The sequence below is a fragment of the Oncorhynchus clarkii genome, chromosome 11 (assembly GCF_045791955.1).
Source record: "Oncorhynchus clarkii lewisi isolate Uvic-CL-2024 chromosome 11, UVic_Ocla_1.0, whole genome shotgun sequence".
Classification (NCBI taxonomy): Eukaryota; Metazoa; Chordata; class Actinopteri; order Salmoniformes; family Salmonidae; genus Oncorhynchus; species Oncorhynchus clarkii.
Window position 1 is genome coordinate 557544 of NC_092157.1, and position 19822 is coordinate 577365.

At 43.4% G+C, this 19822-nt stretch overlaps 2 protein-coding genes across 2 annotated transcripts in view; one reads left to right on the forward strand and one right to left on the reverse strand.

Moving 5' to 3' along the window:
- LOC139420115 (acetyl-CoA acyltransferase 1) overlaps positions 1 to 2190 on the reverse strand; it is a 30514-nt gene extending 28324 nt beyond the window's left edge. Inside the window, exon 1 of the mRNA XM_071169846.1 lies at positions 2110 to 2190. The gene's annotated coding sequence lies outside the window, so the exon portion shown is untranslated. The remainder of the gene's footprint in view (positions 1 to 2109) is intronic.
- Positions 1071 to 19822, forward strand: part of LOC139420114 (cryptochrome DASH) — a 40302-nt gene continuing 21550 nt past the window's right edge. The window contains exons 1-3 of the mRNA XM_071169843.1: positions 1071 to 1223; positions 9721 to 9893; positions 18402 to 18495. Coding sequence (XP_071025944.1) covers positions 1161 to 1223; positions 9721 to 9893; positions 18402 to 18495 — 330 coding nt within the window. The 5' untranslated portion in view covers positions 1071 to 1160. The remainder of the gene's footprint in view (positions 1224 to 9720; positions 9894 to 18401; positions 18496 to 19822) is intronic.

Below are 19822 nucleotides of genomic sequence, written 5' to 3' on the forward strand. Positions count from 1 at the left end.
TTGCAGGAAGAACGATTTTGTTAATAATGAAGTTTACATGACACATCTGAAATAAGGCTACCTGATGGGACTTTTGATAAATGCAGAAAATTGTCAATGAAAATAAACATTCTACCACAGTGACAATGTTATTTTTGGGAAGCATATTGATTCTGAGCTGGGACATATAAAGTTTGGAAACTACTTCTACTATGCTACATTTAGTTGTTCTGAACTCACTTCACACTAAAGAGGGAGGCTCTCGGCTGGTGCACAGATCCTATATGCAGATTAAAGTGTTTATATGTCGTAATAATTTGAAATATTGCTCAGAAAACTAAGTGTTTTAATTGGCATATGCTTACTTCGATTTTGACCTTAAGATAAGCAGAGTAAGATGTTTACATGACTATTACACAATCTGCCGACTGCTACATTCAGTTTAATATCTAAATATTACTGTGCATGTAAATGTACACAGTGACACCTACAGATTACAATTCCAAAGAGTCTACAGAAATATTAGTGTCGTAGCTCTTATTACAGGACTTTGACTGTGGGGAAATCCCCTTCCCAGTCAGTCTATTGTGTGTATTGGACATTCATATTGGGCTCTACAGCCTTACCCTGTTTCATGCGTGCACAATCCAGAGGTATCAGCCTACTTACTCAGTGACACCCACAGAACACAACTGTGTAGAGTTTACCATGACATTAATATTTGTGTAGACTCTTTTGAATTGTAATCTGTGTAATCTCCATTTCATTGGTGTCCACTCCACAGGTAAGGCTGTACAGTCCAATATGAATATCCAACACAAACAGTGTGTGTATTTCCCCAATTCAATTATTCAGTCTAATACAGCCAGTGGGATTTAAAATGTTTTTTTTTTTACTGTTTGTCAAATTGATTAAATATAGTATTTATCTTTTAAAGTTGTATAATATGGCATTATTCCACTATTTGTATTAATTTGGATCAGTTTCAATGGGGGGGGGGGGGGCTTTTATTTTGAAGGCAAACCACACGTTCCGCTGTTGTGCCTCATCCTTATTGTGGCTAGCTTCACACAAGTCAAGCCCAGCTGTGTCTGCAGGCAGGCAGCATCGGCTACATAACCACGCCGGGAGAGTAGTGCACTCAACACATCTACTATCGCAGACGTGTTTAGCTGTAGAATATGTCTACCTCACGGACAGTCATATGTTTGCTGAGAAACGACTTGCGTCTTCACGACAATGAGGTAAATTGATTCTAAATTAGATCAGAAATGTGTCTAGTAGTCTTGGAACAAAACGATTCCAAAATGTGTACCGCTGACTTGTTCAATGCGATACAATGTTGCGCTTTCTCTTCACTAATGTAAAGTATATTTGGTTTTATCGTGCATTCTCTGATCATTTTATTTCTTCTCATCTGACACCAATAAACAGAAATAAATGCTAAAATCTTCTTGTGGTATAATGGCGGTCCGCAAACAAACGTTATGCCGGTCATACACTACACGAGGTCGCCACGTTTTTGGCCATCCCAGACGAATAGACATGATCGGGGTGAAATCCTGTTTCCTTGGGCTAGAAAGTTGCCTGGGTCCCCAAACTGCTTGTTCCGGTCTAACGTAACGTAGCGGCAGTAAAATACATGTCTGCAACTAGGGCTGAGGTCCAAACACTTAAGAAACACCCTCGCCTTGTGTCCTTGGGGGAATCCCCGTCACCATCTTTGGGGGGTGGTCCAAATGATTTAACCAAGCAAGGGAGGTTTGCAACATATACCCCTCAGACCTCGTTTTTAGTCGCTTTTGCGAGTGTACAATTATGTTCACTCCCGGGCCTGAAACTCCCCAGAATTTAATTCCGATGAATGTACATCAACGTCCGCGAAAGTTAAAAACATCAATGGAGAAGTCAATTTAAGTGTAAGTAAAAATGAATGTAAATAAGTTAGAAATTGTGCTGCATATAACGGCTTATAACACATTTTCCTCCTTCAGAAGCTCCAGCTAGGCAGGCTGTTATTTATCTAATTAGTTTACTAGCTATCATACAGTAAGGGTATATTAATCATTATATATTTAATGTAAGTAGACATGCACTCATAATTGACTGTAGAGCATATAAACCACTCACAAGCTACCGGTGGCTGAAAACACAATCACCGTGGGATAAATCTGTAAAGAATTTCCAGGCAGTGGCGGTCCATGTAAAAAAAAAACCTTCCTCCCTCGCCCCTCGCCCTGCAAGTGTACACTCGTCAGATGTCATCAGAAGTGTCAACTTAATTTGAGGGCTGGGGGGATAGGGTGTGTCTTCAGGGGATAGGGTGTGTCTTCAGGGGATAAGGTGTGTCTTCAGGGGATAGGGTGTGTCTTCAGGGGATAGGGTGTGTCTTTTGTGTGTGTGTTTGGACTGCACATAGATCACCCTACTACACACTGGTCTTGAAGAAGAAGAAATGTCATGGGAGGTTCTCTTCAATTCGGTAAACTTGGAGGAGTTGTTCGGATGGAGTTTTGCCACAGAGTTTCTAAACCCAGAGGCTTAACAACTTGAGTCTTCTGGGAAAGCTTGCCAAACAGGCCAGGGTTGGAGAAGTGAGAAATTATTTTTTAGTTAATTTTCTTAATCTAAAGGCACAACCTAGATTCTAATATTTTAAGTAGTTGAACATGTTATTACTCCAACCTTGTGAAAGTGACAAACTGACACGTTTTCATTTTCATCAAAAACAACTTTTATATTGAAGTAGTGCCTTTTGACAAACAGTTTGGCACGGGACCACGGGTCAATGACGTGTTTCTGTGCATGAGCTTCGCTAGCCAACGTCGCCATGAGACAACGCCTACAAGTGTGATCAGGGATTTCTATTGGAGAAGCAGTATTTGCCTATCTTCATAGTATACGGTCTTAGGTGTAAAGTCCAAAAGCGGAAGTCCTGTCACAGGCCCTCTTTCCTATTGGTCAGTGCTATCTGGGATCTCTACCATTTAAAATGTAGACTTCAATGGGGTAGGGACGTCCCAAGGAAACCGGATTGCACGGACCATTTCCCCTGAAAAGCGGAACATCTGGTTAGTGGAGACTCGGCAGCACTGAGGTTATAATAAGAACCAACTGTGCACTAGCACTCCGTGCACACAGGTAGCAGCACGAGCAGTCCAAACACACACATCATCACAACACATTTAAGTGTGTGCCCTCAGGCCACTACTGTACTACCACATATCGACAACAAAAAAATCTATCTGTACGTGTGTGTATAGTGCGTATGTTATCGTGTGTGTGGATGTGTCTGTGCCTATGTTTGTGTTACTTCACAGTCCCCGCTGATCCATAAGGTATATTTTTATCTGTTTTTAAAATCGGATTCAGTTACTTGATGTGGAATAGAGTTCCATGTAGTCATGGCTCTATGTAGTACTGTGTGCCTCCCATTGTCTGTTCTGGACTTGGGGACTGTGAAGAGACCTCTGGTGGCATGTCTTGTGGGGTATGCATGGGTGTCTGAGCTGTGTGCTAGTAGTGATGAAGTCAATCTCCACTTTGAGCCAGGAGAGATTGACATGCATATTATTAATATTAGTTATCTGTGTACATCCAAGGACCAGCTGTGCTGCCCTGTTTTGAGACAATTGCAATTTTCCCATGTCCCTCTGTCACCTCACCACATGACTAAACAGTAATCCAGGTGTGACAGCTAGGGCCTGTAGGACCTGACTTGTTGATAGTGTTGTTAAGAAGGTAGAAACTAGGGCCTGTAGGACCTGCCTTGTTGATAGTGTTGTTCAGAAGGTAGAAACTAGGGCCTGTAGGACCTGCCTTGTTGATAGTGTTGTTAAGAAGGTAGAAACTAGGGCCTGTAGGACCTGCCTTGTTGATAGTGTTGTTAAGAAGGTAGAAACTAGGACCTGTAGGACCTGCCTTGTTGATAGTGTTGTTAAGAAGATAGAAACTAGGGCCTGTAGGACCTGCCTTGTTGATAGTGTTGTTAAGAAGATAGAAACTAGGGCCTGTAGGACCTGCCTTGTTGATAGTGTTGTTAAGAAGGTAGAAACTAGGGCCTGTAGGACCTGCCTTGTTGATAGTGTTGTTAAGAAGGTAGAAACTAGGGCCTGTAGGACCTGCCTTGTTGATAGTGTTGTTAAGAAGATAGAAACTAGGGCCTGTAGGACCTGCCTTGTTGACAGTGTTGTTCAGAAGGTAGAAACTAGGACCTGTAGGACCTGCCTTGTTGATAGTGTTGTTAAGAAGGTAGAAACTAGGGCCTGTAGGACCTGCCTTGTTGATAGTGTTGTTAAGAAGGTAGAAACTAGGGCCTGTAGGACCTGCCTTGTTGATAGTGTTGTTAATAAGGTAGAAACTAGGGCCTGTAGGACCTGCCTTGTTGATAGTGTTGTTAAGAAGGTAGAAACTAGGGCCTGTAGGACCTGCCTTGTTGATAGTGTTGTTAAGAAGGTAGAAACTAGGGCCTGTAGGACCTGCCTTGTTGATAGTGTTGTTAAGAAGGTAGAAACTAGGGCCTGTAGGACCTGCCTTGTTGATAGTGTTGTTCAGAAGGTAGAAACTAGGGCCTGTAGGACCTGCCTTGTTGATAGTGTTGTTCAGAAGGTAGAGTAGCGCTTTATTATGGACAGACTTCTCCCCATCCTAGCTACTGTTGTATCAATATGTTTTGACCATGACAGTTTACAATCCAGGGTTACTCCAAGCAGTTTAGTCACCTCAACTTGCTCAATTTCCACATTATTCATTACAATATTTAGTGGAGGTTAACGGTATAATGAATCATTTGTCCCAAATACAATGCTTTTAGTTTTTTAAATATTTAGGAGTAACTTATTCCTTGCCACCCATTCGTAAACTAACTGCAGTTATTTGTTAAGTGTTGAAGTCATTTCAGTCTCTCTAGTAACTGACGTGTATAGTGTTGAGTCATCTGCACACATCGACACACTGGCCTTACTCAAAGCCAGTGGAATGTCGTTAGTAAAAAATTTTAAAAAGTAAGGGGCCTAAACAGCTGCCTTGGGAAATTCCTGATCCTACCTGGATTATGTTGGAGAGGCTTCCATTAAAGAACCCTCTGTGTTCTGTTAGACAGGTAACTCTTTATCCATAATATAGCAGGTGGTGTAAAGCCATAACACAAGTTTTTCCAGTGGCAGACTATGATCAATAATGTCAAACGCCACAATGAAGTCTAACAAAACTGCCCCTACAATCTTTTTATCATCAATTTCTCTCAGCCAATCATCAGTCATTTGTGTAGGTGCTGTGATTGTTAAATGTCCTTCCCTATAACCGTGCTGAAAGTCTGTTGTCAATTTGTTAACTGTAAAATAGCATTGTATCTGGTCAAACTATTTTTTCCAGAAGTTTACTAAGGGTTGGTAACAGGCTGATTGGTTGGCTATTTGAGCCAGTAAAGGGGGTTTACTATTCTCCTATTAGGTAGGGGTGCTGTTAGCTTAGCTTCCCTCCACTTCAGCTTCCCTCCAGGCCTGAGGGGGCACACTTTCTAGTAGGTTAGGATTGAAGATACGGCAAATAGGAGATGCAATATCGTTCTCTATTATCCTCAGTAATTTTCCATCCAAGTTGTCAGACCCCGGTGACTTGTCATTGTTGATAGACAACATTAATTTGTTCACCTCTTCCACACGTACTTTATGAAACAATCATTAAAGTAGTTGTCAATATCGTTGGGTTTTGTGATGAATGAGCCATCTGATCTGATGGAGTTTACATGTTTGTGCTCCAACAGCTTTTTACTATCATTTTTATATAATTTATTTTTGTTTCATAGTATAGTTAAAAAATATATATATATATTTATATTGCTGGTTAGCTAGCCAGCTAAAGATAATTAAGTGAGCATGTGACGAGGACATGGCTGCTTGCTAGGTGAAGTTTACTTGTGATTATTTACTTTTTAAAATACGCTGTCATTGGCTGTGGCAAGCTACTCACCGTCAAACCACCATGCCCACTCACTCGTCGTGATTCACTCGTCGTGATTTACAGGCTGAACGATGTTCAATGAGCAGCTCGTAGAGCGTCCTCTATCTGTGGAATAAATAAAGACACAAATATTGTTTTGTAACCCCTGTTATCCATCTGTTTCACTGGGCCCAGTACTCTATTGTAACCCCTGTGTTATCCAGCTGTTTCACTGGGCCCTCTACTCTATTGTAACCCCTGTTATCCAGCTGTTTCACTGGGCCCTCTACTCTATTGTAACCCCTGTTATCCAGCTGTTTCACTGGGCCCTCTACTCTATTGTAACCCCTGTGTTATCCAGCTGTTTCACTGGGCCCTCTACTCTATTGTAACCCCTGTTATCCAGCTGTTTCACTGGGCCCTCTACTCTATTGTAACCCCTGTGTTATCCAGCTGTTTCACTGGGCCCTCTACTCTATTGTAACCCCTGTTATCCAGCTGTTTCACTGGGCCCTCTACTCTATTGTAACCCCTGTTATCCAGCTGTTTCACTGGGCCCTCTACTCTATTGTAACCCCTGTGTTATCCAGCTGTTTCACTGGGACCTCTACTCTTTTGTAACCCCTGTTATCCAGCTGTTTCACTGGGCCCTCTACTCTATTGTAACCCCTGTTATCCAGCTGTTTCACTGGGCCCTCTACTCTATTGTAACCCCTGTTATCCAGCTGTTTCACTGGGCCCTCTACTCTATTGTAACCCCTGTGTTATCCAGCTGTTTCACTGGGCCCTCTACTCTATTGTAACCCCTGTTATCCAGCTGTTTCACTGGGCCCTCTACTCTATTGTAACCCCTGTGTTATCCAGCTGTTTCACTGGGCCCTCTACTCTATTGTAACCCCTGTTATCCAGCAGTTTCACTGGGCCCTCTACTCTATTGTAACCCCTGTTATCCAGCTGTTTCACTGGGCCCTCTACTCTATTGTAACCCCTGTGTTATCCAGCTGTTTCACTGGGACCTCTACTCTTTTGTAACCCCTGTTATCCAGCTGTTTCACTGGGCCCTCTACTCTATTGTAACCCCTGTTATCCAGCTGTTTCACTGGGCCCTCTACTCTATTGTAACCCCTGTTATCCAGCTGTTTCACTGGGCCCTCTACTCTATTGTAACCCCTGTGTTATCCAGCTGTTTTTCTGGGCCCAGTACTCTATTGTAACCCCTGTGTTATCCAGCTGTTTCACTGGGCCCTCTACTCTATTGTAACCCCTGTTATCCAGCTGTTTCACTGGGCCCTCTACTCTATTGTAACCCCTGTTATCCAGCTGTTTCACTGGGCCCTCTACTCTATTGTAACCCCTGTTATCCAGCTGTTTCACTGGGCCCTCTACTCTATTGTAACCCCTGTTATCCAGCTGTTTCACTGGGCCCTCTACTCTATTGTAACCCCTGTGTTATCCAGCTGTTTCACTGGGCCCTCTACTCTATTGTAACCCCTGTTATCCAGCTGTTTCACTGGGCCCTCTACTCTATTGTAACCCCTGTGTTATCCAGCTGTTTCACTGGGCCCTCTACTCTATTGTAACCCCTGTTATCCAGCTGTTTCACTGGGCCCTCTACTCTATTGTAACCCCTGTGTTATCCAGCTGTTTTTCTGGGCCCAGTACTCTATTGTAACCCCTGTGTTATCCAGCTGTTTCACTGGGCCCTCTACTCTATTGTAACCCCTGTTATCCAGCTGTTTCACTGGGCCCTCTACTCTATTGTAACCCCTGTTATCCAGCTGTTTCACTGGGCCCTCTACTCTATTGTAACCCCTGTTATCCAGCTGTTTCACTGGGCCCTCTACTCTATTGTAACCCCTGTTATCCAGCTGTTTCACTGGGCCCTCTACTCTATTGTAACCCCTGTGTTATCCAGCTGTTTCACTGGGCCCTCTACTCTATTGTAACCCCTGTTATCCAGCTGTTTCACTGGGCCCTCTACTCTATTGTAACCCCTGTGTTATCCAGCTGTTTCACTGGGCCCTCTACTCTATTGTAACCCCTGTTATCCAGCTGTTTCACTGGGCCCTCTACTCTATTGTAACCCCTGTGTTATCCAGCTGTTTCACTGGGCCCTCTACTCTATTGTAACCCCTGTTATCCAGCTGTTTCACTGGGCCCTCTACTCTATTGTAACCCCTGTTATCCAGCTGTTTCACTGGGCCCTCTACTCTATTGTAACCCCTGTTATCCAGCTGTTTCACTGGGCCCTCTACTCTATTGTAACCCCTGTTATCCAGCTGTTTCACTGGGCCCTCTACTCTATTGTAACCCCTGTGTTATCCAGCTGTTTCACTGGGCCCTCTACTCTATTGTAACCCCTGTTATCCAGCTGTTTCACTGGGCCCTCTACTCTATTGTAACCCCTGTGTTATCCAGCTGTTTCACTGGGCCCTCTACTCTATTGTAACCCCTGTTATCCAGCTGTTTCACTGGGCCCTCTACTCTATTGTAACCCCTGTGTTATCCAGCTGTTTCACTGGGCCCTCTACTCTATTGTAACCCCTGTTATCCAGCTGTTTCACTGGGCCCTCTACTCTATTGTAACCCCTATTATCCAGCTGTTTCACTGGGCCCTCTACTCTATTGTAACCCCTGTGTTATCCAGCTGTTTCACTGGGACCTCTACTCTTTTGTAACCCCTGTCATCCAGCTGTTTCACTGGGCCCTCTACTCTATTGTAACCCCTGTTATCCAGCTGTTTCACTGGGCCCTCTACTCTATTGTAACCCCTGTTATCCAGCTGTTTCACTGGGCCCTCTACTCTATTGTAACCCCTGTTATCCAGCTGTTTCACTGGGCCCTCTACTCTATTGTAACCCCTGTTATCCAGCTGTTTCACTGGGCCCTCTACTCTATTGTAACCCCTGTTATCCAGCTGTTTCACTGGGCCCTCTACTCTATTGTAACCCCTGTTATCCAGCTGTTTCACTGGGCCCTCTACTCTATTGTAACCCCTGTGTTATCCAGCTGTTTCACTGGGCCCTCTACTCTATTGTAACCCCTGTTATCCAGCTGTTTCACTGGGCCCTCTACTCTATTGTAACCCCTGTGTTATCCAGCTGTTTCACTGGGCCCCCTACTCTATTGTAACCCCTGTTATCCAGCTGTTTCACTGGGCCCTCTACTCTATTGTAACCCCTGTTATCCAGCTGTTTTTCTGGGCCCAGTACTCTATTGTAACCCCTGTGTTATCCAGCTGTTTCACTGGGCCCTCTACTCTATTGTAACCCCTGTGTTATCCAGCTGTTTCACTGGGCCCCCTACTCTATTGTAACCCCTGTGTCATCCAGCTGTTTTACTGGGCCCTCTACTCTATTGTAACCCCTGTTTTATCCAGCTGTTTCACTGGGCCCTCTACTCTATTGTAACCCCTGTGTTATCCAGCTGTTTCACTGGGCCCTCTGCTCTATTGTAACCCCTGTGTTATCCAGCTGTTTCACTGGGCCCTCTACTCTATTGTAACCCCTGTGTTATCCAGCTGTTTCACTGGGCCCTCTACTCTATTGTAACCCCTGTGTTATCCAGCTGTTTCACTGGGCCCCCTACTCCATTGTAACCCCTGTGTTATCCAGCTGTTTCACTGGGCCCCCTACTCTATTGTAACCCCTGTGTTATCCAGCTGTTTCACTGGGCCCCCTACTCTATTGTAACCCCTGTGTTATCCAGCTGTTTCACTGGGCCCCTACTCTATTGTAACCCCTGTGTTATCCAGCTGTTTCACTGGGACCCCTACTCTATTGTAACCCCTGTGTTATCCAGGTGTTTCACTGGGCCCAGAGGAATGCTGAACACATCGTTCCCCTGTACTGTTTCGACCCTGGTCATTACCTGGGGACAGCCAACTACAACCTGCCCCGTACCGGCCCCTTCCGCCTGCGCTTCCTACTGGACAGCATCCAGGACCTCAGGACCAGTTTGATACAGAGAGGCAGGTGAGAGGAGCTGAGCTGAGCCACAGCCATACCACACCACAACCATACCGCACCACATCATAACCATATTGTACCACACCATAACATACCACACCATAACCATAATGTACCATAACCACATACCACACCATACCAGTAATGTACCACACCATAACCACAATGTACCATAACCGTAATGTACCATAACCACATACCACACCATAACCATAATGTGCCATAACCACATACCACACCATAACCATAATGTACCACCCTATAACCATTATGTACCCCACCATAACCATAATGTACCATAGCCATGTACCACACCATAGCCATTCCATAACCATAATGTACCACACCATAAACATAATGTACCATAACCACATACCACACCATAACCATAATGTACCATAACCATGTACCACACCATAGCCATGATGTGCCACACCATAACCATAATGTGCCATAACCACGTACCACACCATAACCATAATGTACCACCCTATAACCATTATGTACCACACCATAACCATAATGTGCCATAACCGTGTACCCCACCATAACCATAATGTGCCACACCATAACCATACCACACCATACAATACATCTGTCGTTCTGCCACTGAATAAGGCAGTTAACCCACTGTTCCTAGGCCATCATTGAAAATAAGAATTTGTTATTAACTGACATGCCTATTTAAATAGGCAAGGTTAAATAAAATAAATAATTACAACACCATACCCAAACCGTACCATACCACTCCATAACCATACAATACCACACCATAGCCATAATGTACCATATCACACCATAGCAATAATGTACCATATCACATCATAATGTATCATAACCATAATGTACCACACCATATCCATACCATACCACAATGTACCATACCTTACCATAGCTAACCATACTGTACCACACCATAACCATACCATACCACAATGTACCATACTGTACCACACCATAACCATAATGTACTATACCATAATGTACCGTACCATAACCATAATGTCCCATAACACACTATAACCATACGTACCATAATGTACAACAGCCGCTATTTAAGCAATTTCCCCCTACAGTGTCATTCTGAACGTCGCATAATCGAGGAAACTGCACAAACCCGAGTCCCACCAATTGAGATTTACTAGCAAGCTAAAATGATAATATAAGATACAGTCTAGGCTATTGATTAGAACTTAGTACAATGAAACAGGTCCCTAGTGGACCAACACAATACGACACGTGTTAAACAACATGGGGATTTAAGAGAGAGAGAAATATACATTTGGGTGCATTTGTTAGCGATGCTTGTATTTTTTTAATATCTTTTTTTACCCCTTTTTCTCCCCAATTTTGTGGTATCCAATTGTTTTAGTATCTACTATCTTGTCTCATCGCTACAACTCCCGTACGGGCTCGGGAGAGACGAAGGTTGAAAGTAATGCGTCCTCCGATACCCAACCAAGCCGCACTGCTTCTTAACACAGCGTGCATCCAACCCGGAAGCCTATGCACCTATGTGTCGGAGGAAACACCGTGCACTTGGTTAGCACGCACTGCGCCCGGCCCGCCACAGTAGTCGCTGGTGCGCGATGAGACAAGGATATCTCTACCGGCCAAGCCCTCCCTAACCCGGACGACGCTAGGCCAATTGTTACGACAGAGCCTGGGCGCGAACCCAGGGTCTCTGGTGGCACAGCTGAGGCTGCAGTACAGCGCCCTTAACCACTGCGCCACCCAGGAGGCCAGCGATGCTTGTTTTGACCCTAACCTTGCCCCAAACTGCTGCTCTTATTGGTCAGAATATAATGATGTAATTACGTGTCGAAGGTCTCCGATGGGGGTCTCTGCGTGGACCATTTCGGCTTCTCAGATGATGCACTTCTCTGGTTGCAGGGTGTAACTCTCTGGTTGTCCTCACGATGTCAGTGTCCTTTGTCTTAGTGGTCTGTTTCCTCGCCCTTGTTTCCGAAAGGGGACTTCTGAGGACAGCCAGCCCTGTCGCTCAGGGCTCACAGTGTAGGAATGAAAGCAGTGTAGACACATAATTCGATGGAGAGTGGTGACTGGGTGGTCCCATTTGAATTCACCCTCGTAGACTCAGCTACTCATCCATAGCATAGCTAGAAGGTTCCTTTGTCTTCAACCTTGTGTTGTGTTTTGGGTTTGTTGACTACTCAGACCTGCAGTTCAGTTCACTTAATGTAAATCTAAATTCTTAACTCACATGTTTTATACCCTCGAGTCAGAACCGATTAATCGGCCAATGTAATAAAATAAAAATAACATTTAAAAAAATGTATTTGTAATAATGACAATTACAACAGTACTGAATTAACACTTATTTTAACTTTATATAAAACATCAATAAAATCAATTTAGCTTCAAATAAATAATGAAACATGTTTAATTTGGTTTAAATAATGCAAAAAAGTGTTGGAGAAGAAAGTAATATGTGCTATGTAAAAATGTGTGCCATGTAAGAAATCGTTTCAGTTCCTTGCTCAGAACATAAGAACATATGAAAGTTGGTGGTTCCTTTTAACATGAGTCTTCAATATTCCAAGGTTAGAGGTTTTAGGTTGTAGTTAATATAGTATTTATAGGACTATTTCTCTCTATACCTTTTGTATTTCATATACCTTTGACTATTGGATGTTCTTATAGGCACTATAGTATTGCCAGTGTAACAGTATAGCTTCCGTCCCCCTCCTCACCCCTACCTGGGCTCGAACCAGGAACAAATCGACAACAGCTACACTCAAAGCATCGTTACCCATCGCTCCACAAAAGCCGCGGCCCTTGCAGCGCAAGGGAAATAACTACTCCAAATCTTAAAGTGAGTGACGTTTGAAACAGTATTAGCGCACACCCAGCTAACTAGCTAGCCATTTCACATTGGTTACACCAGCCATTAGGCTGATAGGCTTGAAGTCATGAAGAGCTGCTGGCAAAACGCACAAAAGTGCTGTTTGAATGAATGATTACGGGCCTGCTGCTGCTCTATCAAATCAGACTTAATTATAACATAATAACACACAGAAATACGAGCCTTTGGTCATTAATATGATCGAATCCGGAAACTATCATTTTGAAAACAAAACGTTTATTATTTCAGTGAAATACGGAACCGTTCAGTATTTTATCTAACTGGTGGCATCCTTAAGTCTAAATATTCTTGTTACATTGCACAACCTTCAATGTATGTCATAATTACTAATTCTGGCAAATTAGTTCGCAAAGAGCCCGGCAGCCCAAGCTGTTGCATATACCCTGACTCTGCGTGCAATGAACGCAAGAGAAGTGACACAATTTCACTTGGTTAATATTGCCTGCTAAACTGGATTAGTAGTTATAACTAGTGATTATGATTGATTGATTGTTTTTTATAAGATAAGTTTAATGCTATCTAGCAATTTAACTTGGCTTCTACTGCATTTGCGTAACAGGCAGGCTACTCGTGGAGTGGAATGGTTAGAGCGTTGGACTAGTTAACTGTGCGGTTGCAAGATTGAAACCCCTGAGCTGACAAGGTGAAAATCTGTCGTTCTGCCCCTGAACAAGGCAGTTAACCCACAGTTCCTAGGAAGTCATTGAAAATAAGAATGTGTTCTTAACTGACTTGCCTAGTTAAATAAAAGGTATAAAAATAAATATTTAAAAAAGATAATCGGAAATCGGCGCCCAAAAATTGTTATGAAAACTTGAAATCGGCCCTAATTAATTGGCCATTCCGATTAATCGGTCGACCTCTAGTCAGAAGTGGGCTTTCCGCCTTTAGGGCAATTCTCTGGGCGTACCAAGGTACGAGGCAAGGTCTGGATTTTACTCAGATCCAATTTAGACAACTAACTTCACATTTCATCTTTACAAAAACATTCTCTTTCATCTGGACATTTTCCACAACGTACAATGTACACCGCTCAAAAAAATAAAGGGAACACTTAAACAACACAATGTAACTCCAAGTCAATCACACTTCTGTGAAATCAAACTGTCCACTTAGGAAGCAACACTGATTGACAATACATTTCACATGCTGTTGTGCAAATGGAATAGACAACAGGTGGAAATTATAGGCAATTAACAAGACACCCCCAATAAAGGAGTGGTTCTGCAGGTGGTGACCACAGACCACTTCTCAGTTCCAATGCTTCCTGGCTGATGTTTTGGTCACTTTTGAATGCTGGCGGTGCTTTCACTCTAGTGGTAGCATGAGATGGAGTCTACAACCCACACAAGTGGCTCAGGTAGTGCAGCTCATCCAGGATGGCACATCAATGCGAGCTGTGGCAAGAAGGTTTGCTGTGTCTGTCAGCGTAGTGTCCAGAGCATGGAGGCGCTACCAGGAGACAGTACATCAGGAGACGTGGAGGAGGCCGTAGGAGGGCAACAACCCGGCAGCAGGACCGCTACCTCCGCCTTTGTGCAAGGAAGAGCACTGCCAGAGCCCTGCAAAATGACCTCCAGCAGGCCACAAATGTGCATGTGTCTGCTCAAACGGTCAGAAACAGACTCCATGAGGGTGGTATGAGGGCCCGTCGTCCACAGGTGGGGGTTGTGCTTACAGCCCAACACCGTGCAGGACGTTTGGCATTTGCCAGAGAACACCAAGATTGGCAAATTCGCCACTGGTGCCCTGTGCTCTTCACAGATGAAAGCAGGTTCACACTGAGCACATGTGACAGACGTGACAGTCTGGAGACGCCATGGAGAACGTTTTTCTGCCTGCAAAATCCTCCAGCATGACCGGTTTGGCGGTGGGTCAGTCATGGTGTGCGGGGGCATTTCTTTGGGGGGCCGCACAGCCCTCCATGTGCCCGCCAGAGGTAGCCTGACTGCCATTAGGTACCGAGATGAGATCCTCAGACCCCTTGTGAGACCATATGCTGGTGCGGTTGGCCCTGGGTTCCTCCTAATGCAAGACAATGCTAGACCTCATGTGGCTGGAGTGTGTCAGCAGTTCCTGCAAGAGGAAGGCATTGATGCTATGGACTGGCCCACCCGTTCCCCAGACCTGAATCCAATTGAGCACATCTGGGACATCATCTCTCGCTCCATCCACCAACGCCACGTTGCACCACAGACTGTCCAGGAGTTGGTGGATGCTTTAGTCCAGGTCTGGGAGGAGATCCCTCAGGAGACCATCCACCACCTCATCAGGAGCATGTAGGGAGGTCATACAGGCACGTGGAGGCCACACACACTACTGAGCCTCATTTTGACTTGTTTTAAGGACATTACATCAAAGTTGGATCAGCCTGTAGTGTGGTTTTCCACTTTAATTTTGAGTGTAACTCCAAATCCAGACCTCCATGGGTTGATAAATTTGATTTCCATTGATAATTTTTGTGTGATTTTGTTGTCAGCACATTCAACTATGTAAAGAAAAAGTATTTAATACAAATATTTCATTCATTCAGATCTAGGATGTGTTATTTTAGTGTTCCCTTTATTTTTTTGAGCAGTGTATAAACATCAAGCATATATTAGGAAAATTCCTAAATTTACAATGTTTTCGTTATAACGTCGTCCTTTAACTTTTAATAACATAAAAAAAATTACATTCATTTTCATATTCCATCTATCGTCATTACCATCATTGTTGCTGACAAAACCTTTTGTCCCAAAGTCCATTAATTGCATGTTAATGTTCTGAGGCCAGTTCTCCATGGTGAGAGGACAAAGGAATTTTGTCTGCTGCCTTAGATTTACAATGGCCGTGAGGTGTCATAAAACCCTTCCATCTCCATCTCTTTCCCTCTAGTGGGTGTGAGAGATCTCTCTGTAGGATTGTGGTCTTTAGTAACCTGACCCAAGCAGGCCTGTCATGACAATATTGTACCACACCATAACCATACCATGACCATAATGTACCACACCATAACCATACCACACCATAACCATACGAGGAAGAGCTTGGTTTTGTTTGTTTGGAAAGTGTGTTGTTTAAAAGTATATTGGAAAGTTCTTGGTAGCTACCTGGCTTCTTATGTTGGATCCCGTAATGCAGTTGGCATCAGTTGCTGGGACTGCTTGCATCTTTCCAGTGATCCTGCCGACCAAGTGACGGGTCTGAGGAGCTATTTCGCGTCGCAGCTTGCCTAGCTGCTAGCTAGCTGGACATCAAGCTAGCAAGGTGTCCTTGAACGCAGCCCGCGACACGGTTAGCCATTATGGCTGGGACCTTGGATTGTCCCGGGTTTGTGGCTGTCTAGATCCCTGCTGTTTGTTGTTTTCAATCTTCCCTGTGACCCTGTCTGGAACTGGGAGGAGTATAAGCCTATCATACGTTGCTACCATGACAAAGACCAACGCCGATGGGAGTACCGTTGAGGACAGTGCCAATGGTGTCTCTCTATCACATGTGAAGGATCTTTTTAAACAAACAAAAAGAGACCTATAAGTTGTTACAACAAGAAAAGTTTAAAGTGTTTTGTCCAAATACTGGTGGATTCACACTTATAAAAGAATGAACAACCTGACCAGAGGGGTCCAGGACCTGAAGAACAGTTTGCAGTTCTCCCAGAGCTCGACGAGTTTAAACGGGAGAACGACAAGATGACAGCAATCTGGAATCCTGCGTGGAGTCTGAGGACAAAGTGAGGGGAAATGATCTCTGAGAAATTGAAGATGGACCACAGGAAGATTGAGGTGAAGCGCGCCCACAGGACTGGAAAACCCACCACTGGGCCCAGGTGACAGGCCCAGGTGACAGGCCCATGTGACAGGCCCAGGCCGATGGTGGTCAAGTTCCTGAGGTTCAAGGACAAGTTAGCTGTTCTGGAAAGAGCCAAGAACTTGAGAGGAACGTATATTCCTCAACGAGGACTATCCTGAAGCTGTGCCCCAGAAGAGGAAAGAACTGATCCCAGACATGAAAGCTGCCAGAGCGTGTGGGGACATTGCTTATAACCGCTACGACAGACTCCCTGTCCACCCTCCCTCCCAAAAGCCTGGAAGGGATGAGAGAGCCAAGCCTATGGGTTCGTAGCCTCAACCCCGCAGTACACACACACACGCCAACTGATTAATGGACTGCTGAATGTATATTGTTTTCTCTTGCTTTGTCTGCTCTTTTCCATGTTGTCTATCTCTGATCAGCTACTCAGGAAAGGGCTGAAAATAGCCCATATTAATATATGTGGCCTTAGAAATAAGGTTCATGAAATCTATAACTTGCTAACATCAGATAACATTCATATTAGCCATCTCTGAGACCATACCATAACCTTCATGTACCACATCATAACCTTAATGTACCACATCATAACCATAATGTCACACACCATAATGTACCATGACCGTAATGTACCACACCATAACCATACCACACCATAACCATACAAGGAAGAGCTTGGTTTTGTTTGTTTGGAAAGTGCCACACTATACCAATAATGTACCGTAGCCTTGATATACTACATCTAAACCGCAATTTGCCGCATCTTAACCGTAATGTACCATAACCGTTATATGCCACACCAAAGCCACCATGTACCATAACCCTTATGTACCGTACCATACCGTGTTCATAATGTACCACATTATAACCACCATGTACCACACCATAACCATAATGTACCGTTGCCTTTATGTACCTCATTGTTGTCTTTATGTACCACATCATACCCATAATGTGCCATAGCCTTCATGTATCGCACCATAACCATTATGTACCACGCCATAACCACACTGTACCACATCATAACCATAATGTACCATGGCCTTAATTTATCACACCATACCCATTATGTACCGCTCCATACCCATGATGTAACACATCATAACCATAATGTACCATAGCCTTACTTTATCACACCATATCCATAATGTACCACACCATAACTGTAATGTACCGCACCATAACTTGAATGTACCATAATCATAATGTACCACATCATAACCGTAATGTACCATAATCATAATGTGCCACACCATACCCATAATGTACCACACCATAACCGTGATGTACCACATCATAACCACAATGTACTGTACCATAACCTTAATGTACCATACTCATAATGTACCACACCATAACCATAATGTGCCACAACTTTGAGGTCAGTAAGTCATACTTTGCATGGCTGATGCTCCTAACCTATAGCAGGTAGTATAGCCCCTGTCTTAATCTCTCCAGCTCTGTATTATATATATATATATAGTGATAATAACAATGGCTGGTTCAGGACACACCTGGGCTTCTACAGGTTTTCTTGGAGTGGTCTGCCAGAGATACGGCTTGCCGATTCAGTGCCTTTTTATATCCCTGTTGAAGACACATTTTTTATAAAGATTATTTTAATGTATGGTTTCAAATGAGCATTGATTTCAAACACTTTGTTACTTGTCTTGAAAGCGCTATACTATACTATTGCCTTAGTTACTATTGTTTACATTAACAGAGCCGTCATCCCATTCTGTTTCTACGAGAGAGAGAGATGACCATCCACTACCCAGGATGCAGCTTGCTCTCAGACAGTGTTAACTGGGGCTGCTGTGTGTTTTTTCTTCCAGCACCCTGGTGGTGAGACGGGGCAGGCCACAGGAGGTGGTTGGTGACCTCATTAAGCAGCTAGGTTCTGTTAGCGCTGTGGCCTTCCATGAAGAGGTTAGTAACTTAGTACACAACATATTAACTCTTATTTAGCTAGCAACATCATATCTATCAATATATGTATCTTACTCACCACTATAGATACTGTATCTAATACATTTATTTAAATTGACTGATTTCCTTATTTGAAAGGAAACTGTTGCGTTTATATTTTTGTTCACAGATGCAGTACCAATCAAAAGTACACCTACTCATTCAAGGGTTTTTCTTTATTTTTACTATTTTCTACATTGTAGAATAATAGTGAAGACAGTCAAATAATATTACTAAAAAATATTCACATTCATGAAATCACAAGTGCCTTATTGCAAAACACAGCTTAGCCTTTTGTTAATCCACCTGTCGTCTCAGATATTGAAATGATGCTTTACAGCGAAAGCAATCCAAGCGTTTGTGTAAGTTTATCGATCGCATGACAAAACATTAAGTACACTTAGCATCAGGTAGCTTGGTCACGAAAATCAGAAAAACAATCAAATTAATCGTTTACCTTTGATGATCTTCAGATGTTTTCACTCACGAGACTCCCAGTTACACAACAAATGTTCCTTTTGTTCCATTAAGATTATTTTTATATCCAAAATACCTCCGTTTGTTTGACGTGTTATGTTCAGAAATCCACAGGAAAGAGCGTCACGACAACGCAGACAAATTCCAAATAATATCCGTAATATCCACAGAAACATGTCAAACTTTTTTAAAATCAATCCTCAGGTTGTTTTTAAAATATATATTCGATAATGTATCAACCAGGAGTGTAGGTTTTTCAATAGGACAGGGAGAAACAATGGCCGCTTTACTCTGTAGCGCAAAACTCACTCTGAGAGCCCCCACCTATCCACTTACGCAATGTGATCTTTGTGGCTAATTTTTCAAAATAAAAGCCTGAAACTATGTCTAAAGACTGTTGACACCTTAGGGAAGACATAGAAAAAGGAATCTGGTTGATATCCCTTTAAATTGAGGATAGGCATGTATAGGAACAGAGAGGTTTCAAAATAAGAGGCACTGTTTTCTATCCTAATCTGTCAATTATATGCATATTCTAGCATCTGGTCCTGGGAAATAGGCCGTTTACTTTGGGAACGTTATTTTTCCAAACATAAAAAGAGTGCCCCCTGGCTTCAAGAGGTTAAGTGTGCTTTGAATTCTAAATAAATCACTGACAGTGTCACCAGCAAAGTTCCCCCACACCATCACACCTTCTCCTCCATGCTTCACGGTGGGAACCACACATGCAGAGATCATCCGTTCACCTACTCTGCGTTTCACAAAGAAACGGCGGTTGGGACCAAAAATCTGTAATTTGGATTCATCAGAC